This window comes from Lissotriton vulgaris, chromosome 3_1 (genome assembly GCF_964263255.1).
Source record: "Lissotriton vulgaris chromosome 3_1, aLisVul1.2, whole genome shotgun sequence".
Classification (NCBI taxonomy): Eukaryota; Metazoa; Chordata; class Amphibia; order Caudata; family Salamandridae; genus Lissotriton; species Lissotriton vulgaris.
In genome coordinates, this window is record NC_141689.1 from 2,051,415,735 (window position 1) to 2,051,426,995 (window position 11,261).

General features: G+C 53.4%; 1 protein-coding gene across 1 annotated transcript in view; it reads left to right on the forward strand.

Annotated features, from left to right (window-relative positions):
- The window catches only part of LOC147728792 (general transcription factor IIE subunit 1-like), an 83,401-nt gene extending 80,611 nt beyond the window's left edge, over nt 1-2,790 (forward strand). Inside the window, exons 3-4 of the mRNA XM_086963339.1 lie at nt 666-889; nt 1,663-2,790. Of these exons, the coding sequence (XP_086819465.1) occupies nt 666-889; nt 1,663-2,066 (628 nt within the window). The 3' untranslated portion in view covers nt 2,067-2,790. The remainder of the gene's footprint in view (nt 1-665; nt 890-1,662) is intronic.
- The last annotated feature ends 8,471 nt before the right edge of the window (nt 2,791-11,261 follow it).

Below are 11,261 nucleotides of genomic sequence, written 5' to 3' on the forward strand. Positions count from 1 at the left end.
ATCATCCATTATCTGAATGTCATTGTAAGATGCAAGGAGGAAGTCGTAGTATGTAGCTAGTTGGGACCTGCAGAGGTGGGCTATGTAGTCCTACAGCTGCCCACCAATATGTGTCAGATTGCTTCAATTATTCCATGCCTGTTCAGTTGGTGATGGAGGGTTTGTTGGGTACAGTACTGAGTGATGGACACGACCCATTGCAGATATGTCTTATGTAAGTGTAAGAGGATTTAGCAGTAGAGGAGAGTTATTGTGCAGCCTGTATGAGTAACTGTTGACTGACCACCACTGAGTGTTATGGTATAAGTGTGGGCCAGAAGGGTGATATATGAATTGATGCTATTACAAAACTACATAATAGCTAGGCATAGGTCAACCGTTCTTAACTGACCTGTAAATAGAAAGTACTGTTCCAAATTTGTGGGCTGTTCCAAGGTTGTGGAATGAAGAAGCATCTAAATTACCCTCAAAAATTTATTTTTCGATGCCTCTCCAAACATTACTTTTAATTGGAGAAATTCTGTTCCTGACTTTCTTCTGTTCAGACAACTGTATTGGGATCAACATTGCTAATTAATTAAATAAAACACAGTCCGTGAGAATATTTTGGGGGCAGCATGTTTACGTGTTCAGCTGACTATAAAATAACTTTTTTTGTCTTGCAGCTCTAATCAGCGCTCAGGCTCACCCATGAGAGACTTGACAGGTCGTGCTGAAAAATGGACCAATAAGAACTCCTCTGCAAACATGTATGTGCAAAATGTAGAAATCAGTGTGAGGGAGCCTGATCAGAAGAAGAAAAGGAAGGAAAAGCCCAAGGAGCAGCCTGTCTGGATGACAAAAAGCACCATACTGGAAGTGCCTACAGATGATCAAAATATGGGACAGTGTGAGTATTTGAGCTGCTGGGTGCAGTTCTCTTTGGGGGTTTTGTTTTCTAATTTCCTAAAAAAAATTGTTCGCTTCCTGTTCTTGAAAACTATTGAGTTTGCCAGAACGTATGAAATATCCTTTATGGTGTAAGCTCGAAAATTGCCTCTGGTATAGATTCTGGGTAATTCCGATGATACTACTATGGATGGTATACAAGTCAGTCCAGTGTGCGTGTGTGTGTGTGTGTGCGTGTGTGTTTTAATTATTAATGTAGTGCATTTTGTTTGCTTCACATGATCAGCAATTGCTGCATAACCATCGATGTCCTCTTGAGTAATTTTGTCAATGGACAGTAAGTCACAAGACGTTCTATACAATATCTAATGTATTTTAGCCTTTAGCGGGAACTGCACTCTTCACATAGTGTCCTCAGCTCACTTTCTCTGCTATAGTGAAGGCCATCCTTCAGAATGTGGGGGAGGGGCTTGTGCTGTGTTATCAAAAATGGTCCATAAAGGACCAGATCCGGTGGTGATTGCATCCCCTGTATCTGCCAGGCATGGTTGACAGCGGGAGTCCATAGAGCAGCACGGTGCATCATGCAGGACTGAAATGGGCGAGAGGGGCCCAAAGGCTCCAGCTGTGCCCAACGATTGCAGCTGAGTGTATTTGTGGGATCTTTCCAGTTTTCATAGATATTGTTGTCACTCTTCTAAACTTTATTTCCTGTTGTACCGAATATTCATCTTTAATTTAAAAATTGTCAATGGCGGATGCATTTGTTTACAGCTCTAGAAATGCCTGCGGTGGTGGATGAAAATGACAATAAGGACACAGCAGCAGACAACGAAGTGATCCGGACACTCATGATGCATGAGTTGAAGTCTTCTGGCCCCGGGCTGCTCCCAGCAGCAGCCAGCTCTCGCAGTGACAGCGAAAGCGACACCAGTGAATCCGAAGACGAGAAGAAGCCGGTGAAGGAGCAGCCGGGTAAACCCGCTGCAGGCAATGAAGTAAAGGAGGAGGAAGAGGAGGAGCAGGAGACCGTGGATCCACCTGTCATGGTCGCTGGACAGCAGCACCTCTACAGCGAGGTCAGTCAGAACCCACAACTAGTGTCCTTCATGACCGAGGAAGAGCGAGAGTCCTACATCAAGGTGGGACAGCAGATGTTCCAGTCTGCTTTTGAGTGATTGTATGCAAAGCTTTCTTCGAGTTATGGTTCATTGGGTTATAGTTGGTGAGAGAAGAAATGCCCACAGCTGGGAGACAAAGGGGAAAAATACACACATTTAGATGAATTTCGAATTTGATCATTAAATTCACTCCTACATATTTATACTCATTTGTTGTTGCTCTCGGATGTCGTTGACAGGAATTTGTTTTGCTAGTAGACTCTGCCTTCAAGTAGGAAAGACACTCGGGGCTTCAAATGCTTTAAAAAAAATGTAAAAATAAGTGGGTGTCTGCGAGAGAATATGTAAATAATCGCAACTTTTGTTTTGCCCTGGACACTAGTAGAAACTCTATAATAGAAGGTACAGGGGCTTTGTTTATATTGTTTGATATTTGCACTTGGATGAAACACAATTAGCTATCTTATTAAATAAAAAAATGAAGTATTTTCTTTGCGTAGGATCTCATACCTAAACGCCGGTGTGTACGTGCAAAGTTGTAAACGTGCTAGTGACAAATTTGCCGCTCTGAAATCTATTTACTGCTTAGTGTAAGGAAGCACTTAACTACCATTTATTGAAGTGGTAAATGCCTGTAACTAAAACAATGTAACTTGATTAACACAATGACTTTGTGTTCCAAGTGTCAATCGCCTTTGAAATTGGTTTGTGCACAGTAAAATTATGAAACCTGAATAATCACTTTTTTATGTATAATAAATGCTAGATTCCTTCATTGAAATACGAGTCTATGGCCCTGCTTGCACTTTCATGGAACTGTTCGATGGGAGTGAATTGCGAAAAGCTTGTTTCGCAATGAAGTGGGGAGAGAGTATGTAACTTAAGAGCAGGAGCTGGCGATTTTGGAACTGGGGAGCCAGGTTCCAGTCTCGACATCGGCTCAACATCCTGTGATTCTGAGCAAATTACTTCATCTCCTCTGCATACAAAAAATGAATGTATCCTTGTGCAAAGTAACTGGTGCCCATGTAAAGCGCTTGTTGGACAGGCCACATGAAGGGCCGCTCTCCCCCGGCCCAACCCGGCCCGAGCCCGGTCACACAGGTACCACACCCCACCATTGCACGTCCTCCGTCCCCTCAGGGACCCCTGCCTTCGAACATATCGACCTCGTGGACCCGATCCACTGCTGGCCCGCGCGCCCATCCTGGGCGCCATCTTGGACACTCCACCACGAGGCCGCCTGGCCCCCGATCGACCTCAACCCTGGGCCTGGCCAGGCCTCAGACATCCCGGCACCACCATCCACCCAGGAGGTGAGCGGGCTACTTGGCAAGTCAATGGGAGAAAGAGGTGTCGATGGCTCTCCCCGCCAAGTGCCGCTCGCCCATCGCCTCCCCGGGCGCTGGCCCCACCCCCCTGCTGGGTGTCTGGACTCCCCCATCCCGGACCTCCCGACCTCCAAGTGCGAGGGTCCGGACATCAAAGAACACCAGCCCTATAACTGGGGCAGCTCCAGAGCAGGAAGGCAGTTGTATCTTGGAGTCGAGAGACGTAAAGAAGAACTCATCCTTGACGGACTACTGGCGCTGCCGTAGCTCTGCCTCGTGCACCATCGCCCTGCCTGCTGGTGCTGCCGCAACCTTCGTAACCTTCGTAATCCTTCATCGTCGTCGGGACCTGCTGGCGTGGCCGCGGACCGTTTGCAACCATCATCTTCATCGGGACCTGCTGGCTCCGCCGCGGACCGTCGCTTCCTTCGTCCATCTCGGGACCTGCTGGCTCCGCCGCGGCCCGATCATCTAGAACGCCGAGCTCGAGGATTGAGAGCTATTTCCATCTTTTGGTAACCAAGACTGTCCCGCTACCCTTTCCCCAAACCAGAGACCAGAATCGAGGGGACCCCTGAGTCCAGACCTCCTTGTACCATTTTATCGTACTTTAAGAATCGCCTATAAAATCTCGTTGAACCTTACCCTTGTGTGGTGTCCGTCTGTGGGGGGGAAGTTACTTGTCTGTACGGTCACTGGAGTCGGCTCTCCCTGGAGACCGCTCCCCTTATCCTCGGCCGACCCTCCCGGTCCGTCTAACATTGGTGGCCAGCGGCGCGATCCGAATCACCGCATAATCGTACAGACAGTAGCTCACCCCACGACGAAATCAAGATGACAACTAAAGAAAGCGGATCCACCGAGAAATTCCAGATGGAGAAATTGGACGAGTACAACCATCGTGAACTAAAACAATTCTGCATCGAACTAGGTATCGCTACCACCGGACTAAGTACCAAAGACGATTTCAAGCATGCCCTAGAGTCTTGGGCAGAGACCGGGGTCGCCGGAACCCCCGATCGAAGCATCGCAGCAAAAACCACCATGGCTCCTGAAGAGCAAAGAACGGGTCTCTCGCAAGACGAGATCCAGGAACGAGAAAAAACCCGACTACACAAGCTAGAAATGGCTCGGCTCAAAATGGACGTTGAACTTAAGTTGGCCGAACAGAAAATAAACTTAGAGCACCTGCGTCTCCGAGAAGAAAGAGAGGAGAAACAGAGACAAAGGGAGCTCGAGGAAAAGAAACTGGCATATGAACACGAGCGACGACTAGCTGAGATTGATTTACGCAAGCAGAATAAAGAAATAGGGGTGTCCGAGCAACCCCACACCCCAGGGACAACGGAGAAAAAGGTACACATCCCCAAGGATGTCGTTCGAGAATACTTCCGAGAGGACGACATCCAGCAATGGTTTAAAGCCTACGAAATCGCTATGACTGCACACCGGATCGATAGAAACGACTGGGGAGCCGGCCTATGGGGGAGATTCCTCAATGAGGGCCGCGACACCCTGCTACAGCTCCCGGACCACCAGATGACCTCCTATGACCATATGAAAGCTGCCCTCCTCACCCGCTATGGCCTCACACCCGAAATGTACCGTCAGAGGTTCCGAGACTGCACCCGCATCCCGGGTACAACTTGGGTGGACTATGTAACCTACTTTAGCCGAGCCTTCGAGGGCTGGATCAAAGGAAGCAAGGTTACAACCTACGAACAACTGTTCAATCTCATGGTATGGGAGCACCTATCGAACAATTGCTTTATTGAACTCCGCCAGCACCTCCTCGACAGCAAGTTAACCGATCCCCGGCAGCTCGCAGCCGAAGCTGACCGATGGGAAATCACCAGAGTGGGCCGGAATGGGTCCTACGAACAGAACCGGAACAACAATGGTCAGCACCGTCCCCGAGGAGGAGGAGGAGGAGGCCAAGGACGCGGAAGAGACAACGCTCCGGTCGCCCCCGCGGTCAGCACCACCCCCCCGGCCAACCGGGGCAGCGCCCCGGCGCGACCGGGATACCGAGCCAATGTTACGTGCCATCGATGCCAACGAGTCGGCCACTATGCCAACGATCCAAATTGCCCACAGTACCAGAGCCCAAGACCCCGCCAGGTGGCTGCTGCTGCCCTGGGGGAAGAACAGATCTCCGAGGAGCAAGAAGAATATGAGCAAGAGCATCAGGAATGGGAGCCAGCCGCCATGGCTCTAGCCTGCTTAGGGGGGAAAGACATGGTCCCGCGGGTCCCCCTACCCGCTAACACCCAGAAGTACAGCCAATGGGTGAGCATCAATGGACGCCGGGCTGAAGCCCTTCGTGACACTGGGGCCAGTGTAACAGCCGTCCGCTGTCACCTGGTGACCCCGGAACAGTATCTACCGAACATTCTCTGCCCTGTACGTTCAGCCGATAACTCGGAAAGTCTGTGTCGGATGGCCTGCGTCCCTTTCGAATGGTGGGGGGGTCTCCGGCATGTTGAAAGTCACGGTCCGAGACGATGCCCCCGTAGACTGCCTCCTGGGGAATGACCTTGAAAGCTCCCCGTGGGCCACCGTAGAACGAAGAGAACACCTGGGGATGTTAGGCGTCCCGGACTGGGCGTGCGTCACCACCCGGTCCATGGCCGCCTGTGCCAGCCCCCGCCCCGAGGAACCCGAATGGCCGGCGCCACCGCCTCCGGTCGCCCCAGCCGAAACCACCGACCATGACGTCCCCCCAGAACAAGCTCAACCTCCAGACCTCACTAACCTCGACCAGTGGCCTCAAGAGGGGGGGCCCACGCAAGAACAATTTCGCCAAGAACAGAAGTCCCTGGGCTTCAGCCCGTTTGAACTGCTATATGGACATCCAGTGCGGGGGCCGCTCAGCCTAGTCAAAGAGGGCTGGGAGATGCCCCCTCTAAAGAACCCACCAGATGTCTTCCGGTACCTCCTAACACTCCGCAACCAGACCCGGCGGTTCAGAGAGCTGGCAAAAGCCAACCTAGAGGCCAGTCAAGAGGACATGAAAAAGTGGTATGACCGGAATGCCTCCTCCATCGAATTTGAACCTGGGCAACAGGTATGGGTGATGTCCCCCACCGAACCCTGCGCCCTGCAAGACAAGTGGACGGGGCCCTTCAAAGTAGTCGAGCGCAAGGGTCCTGCCACCTATCTCATCGACATGGAATCTTCCCGGAACCCCCTCCGGGTCCTCCACGCTAACAGACTGAAACCCCACTTTGTGCGCTCCGAACTCGGCCTCCTGATGGCCACCGACAATGGGGTTGAAGAAGACTCCGAGCCCCTCCCTGACCTCCTACGGACTCAGGAGAAAGACGGCTCCGTGGATGGGGTCCGACTCTCGGAGGCCCTCACCCGAGAGCAACACCAGGAGTGTCGAGTCCTCCTGTCCCAGTTCGCCAACCTGTTCTCCCTCACCCCAGGGGTCACTTCCTGGTGTGTGCACGATGTGGACACGGGGGACAGCCCCCCTATCCGCCACCGGGCCTACCGCGTGCCAGATCGGGTACGGGCCTGCATCCAGGAAGAGGTAGCCAAAATGCTCACACTCGGGGTCATCGAGCCCTCAGACAGCCCCTGGGCCAGTCCTGTAGTACTGGTCCCCAAAGCGGCCGCCCCTGGCACCCCACCGGAACTCCGGTTCTGCGTCGACTACCGGGGCTTGAATGCGGTCACCAGAACAGACGCACATCCCATCCCCCGGGCGGATGAACTAATCGACCGCATGGGAGCTGCCCGCTACCTCAGCATTTTCGACCTGACGGCGGGCTACTGGCAAATCGGCCTCACACCCCGGGCCCAAGAACGTTCTGCCTTTTCCACCCCCGATGGGCATTACCATTTCAAGGTCATGCCCTTCGGCATGAAAAATGCCCCAGCAACATTTCAGCGGCTCGTCAATCAGGTCCTGGCGGGGCTCGAAGGGTTCAGTGCCGCCTACCTAGACGACATCGCTGTATACAGCCACCATTGGTCCGAGCACCTCCACCACCTCCGAGCAGTGCTACAAGCCCTTCAACGAGCTGGCCTCACGATCAAGGCCAGCAAATGTCAAATTGGGCAAGGATCTGTGACCTACCTCGGGCACCAGGTGGGAAGCGGCCTGGTGGCCCCTCTGCAGCTCAAAATTGCCGCCATCCAGTCCTGGCAGCCACCCATCACCCAGACCGAGGTACGAGCCTTCCTGGGCCTCACGGGCTATTACCGAAGGTTCGTGAAAGACTATGGTACTATCGTGGGGCCCCTCACAGAACTCACGTCAAAAAATCAACCCAAAAAAGTCAACTGGACCCCGGAGTGCCAAACAGCATTCGAACAATTGAAAGCCGCCATGTGTTCCGCCCCGGTGCTCCAGGCCCCCGACTACAACCGGGAGTTCGTCGTCCAGACGGATGCCTCCGACCATGGCATTGGGGCAGTCCTGTCTCAAGTGAACACCGAAGGCCTTGATCAGCCAGTGGCCTTCATCAGCAGGCGCCTCCTACCACGGGAACAACGCTGGAGCACCATAGAGAGGGAGGCCTTCGCTGTGGTATGGGCCCTCAAGAAGCTCCGGCCCTACCTCTTTGGCACACACTTTCGGGTGCAGACCGATCACCGACCCCTGCAGTGGCTGATGCAGATGCGGGGGGAAAACCCGAAGTTACTACGTTGGTCCATCTCCCTACAAGGGATGGACTTCACAGTTGAACACCGGCCTGGGCCGGATCACGCCAACGCAGATGGCCTGTCCCGGTTCTTCCGCCTCGACGAGGAGAGTCCCCAAGAGGATGGGTAACTCTCCCCGCCTTCAGCTGGGGGGGACGCATGTTGGACAGGCCACATGAAGGGCCGCTCTCCCCCGGCCCAACCCGGCCCGAGCCCGGTCACACAGGTACCACACCCCACCATTGCACGTCCTCCGTCCCCTCAGGGACCCCTGCCTTCGAACATATCGACCTCGTGGACCCGATCCACTGCTGGCCCGCGCGCCCATCCTGGGCGCCATCTTGGACACTCCACCACGAGGCCGCCTGGCCCCCGATCGACCTCAACCCTGGGCCTGGCCAGGCCTCAGACATCCCGGCACCACCATCCACCCAGGAGGTGAGCGGGCTACTTGGCAAGTCAATGGGAGAAAGAGGTGTCGATGGCTCTCCCCGCCAAGTGCCGCTCGCCCATCGCCTCCCCGGGCGCTGGCCCCACCCCCCTGCTGGGTGTCTGGACTCCCCCATCCCGGACCTCCCGACCTCCAAGTGCGAGGGTCCGGACATCAAAGAACACCAGCCCTATAACTGGGGCAGCTCCAGAGCAGGAAGGCAGTTGTATCTTGGAGTCGAGAGACGTAAAGAAGAACTCATCCTTGACGGACTACTGGCGCTGCCGTAGCTCTGCCTCGTGCACCATCGCCCTGCCTGCTGGTGCTGCCGCAACCTTCGTAACCTTCGTAATCCTTCATCGTCGTCGGGACCTGCTGGCGTGGCCGCGGACCGTTTGCAACCATCATCTTCATCGGGACCTGCTGGCTCCGCCGCGGACCGTCGCTTCCTTCGTCCATCTCGGGACCTGCTGGCTCCGCCGCGGCCCGATCATCTAGAACGCCGAGCTCGAGGATTGAGAGCTATTTCCATCTTTTGGTAACCAAGACTGTCCCGCTACCCTTTCCCCAAACCAGAGACCAGAATCGAGGGGACCCCTGAGTCCAGACCTCCTTGTACCATTTTATCGTACTTTAAGAATCGCCTATAAAATCTCGTTGAACCTTACCCTTGTGTGGTGTCCGTCTGTGGGGGGGAAGTTACTTGTCTGTACGGTCACTGGAGTCGGCTCTCCCTGGAGACCGCTCCCCTTATCCTCGGCCGACCCTCCCGGTCCGTCTAACAGCGCTCCCAACACCTGGCCGAGTTCCAGCTATATAAAACTACCAAAATATAAATAAAAAGCATTAAAAATGCAATAGGTCTCGCCTTTTAGTAAGTTAAAGCCATTTGATTTGCTGTACTATACCATTAGCAAAGCAAATGGCTTTTTAACTTAATCAAAGACGCGACCTATTGCATTTTCAATGCTTGTTTACAACCAAAACCCTCGTGTGCTTGGTCCAAGCACCCCTGAAATCCCATAAGCCATCTACACCTGTCAAAAACTGATAAATGCAGGGTGGCCAAAAAAAACAAGCAGCAAAAGAAAAGCTTTGTAAGACCTCATTGGCTTTCAAAAGAAGATTGAGAATGTGCACTTTCTGACAAATCCTTGAATATTGTGATATAATACAAGTGTGCACATGCTCTGCTTTCTATAAAGAAAAAAAATTCAGAAAATCCATTTGTTAAGGACCTGTAACTGGCAAAATGCTTGTTTTTGCATGCCTACGTGTAAGTCCACATGTATACCGCACATCTTGGCCACTGTCATATAACAAGACTATGCAAACAGCATATGCACCCTTGTCTCAGACTAAACCAGTCCAGTACAACGACAAAGGATGAACCGGCCTCAGGAGTGATTTAATATCATTGGGGCGAAGGAAGAAGATAACACAGGTTTGTTGTAAATATCGTGAAGATAAAAATGCCAGTCAAATGGAATGAGTCTGTTGTACCAAAGCGCTGCGATACACGAAAGGCGCTTGACATACCCTATTAACAGGAAGTAAATGCCAACTTTTGCAAGGTTTGTCCCCGCTCCCTCCCTCCCCCACCACGTTGCACCCCAAGACACCGAACTGACCCGTGGATGTGCTGCCAGTGGTACTCCTCGCTCCACACCCTGGACATGGTGCGCACGTCGCAGGTCCCCTTCTCGGCCTCCGTATGGGCTCTGGTGTGAGTGCAGCTCCGATGAAGTATGACAGGACAGCGCTTCTCCCACTCAAGTGTTAACACGCCAGAAACCAGAGCGCCGGGCCCACCGCGTCCACGCAAAACTCAGGGCACGTGTGACATTCAGAAGGTTACTACAGCGGGGGCATTCCTATTGGCCCGGAGAGCTCTCCTACTGGAAGCGGGGGGCCGCTGCTGGCGCGAGGGCAGCTGGGGCGATAGGACAGGGGTTCGGGGATGGCATCACCGCAGATCTCTCCCACCTGTCCCCATCAAAGCTGGGGTGCTGCTGCAGCCCCGTGGGGCATTGCACTTCATCACTATGAACTCTGTTAGACGGAATGGGTGGACAAGAGAAAAGTATCTGGGAGGCGCTGTTTTTAGGTTTTGCCTGGCGAAAGCTGCGCTCTGCGCTGCTTTTTCGCGCAGGCGAAAACCTAATGAGTACTGTAGTGTGGTTTGGAACGGCCCCCGTCATTTATTGGCTAGCTCCATAAATGGAGCCTAGCCATTGGACGATGGGCCTGTCCGTCAATGCCGGACCAGATTCGGGGGCGTTCCCGAGATTTTTTGGCTTTTGGCGACGTCAAGCGACGTCAGCCAAAAGCCGGGAACGCCCCCGAATCTGTTCCGGCATTGAGCCGGCACCCGCCTTTCTGACCTTCTCGGTTTCTTCCCTCAGGCTCGGACGGGAATAATTATCCCTCCCCTCCACTCCTCTTCACACCCACTCACTCCCCTCCTCCGAATTCCGCCACCGCCCCCTCCTCCACGCAGCCGATTCTACCCCTTCCCGCCCCCTCCCGCCCCCTGCCGATTCTACCCCTTCCCGCCCCCTCCCGCCCCCTGCTTCCACCCTGTATGAAAACGTACTGTATTTTTGGCAGGTTTTTTGCTGTGAAATGTACTATTTGGATTTTTTTCCAAAACATAATTAGGGACTTGGTCGTCCTCGGCCCTCCCCCCCCTTGTCCAGAAGTCGGCCTTGTAGCTAAGGATAGCTTGGAGCGCGCATTCACACTCCACTTTGAGGGTTCACCAACGCCCTCCCCTGCTGAGAGTACCGCCTGAGAACGTGGTATTTTGAGCAGAGCAGACTGCCGGCAATTTTA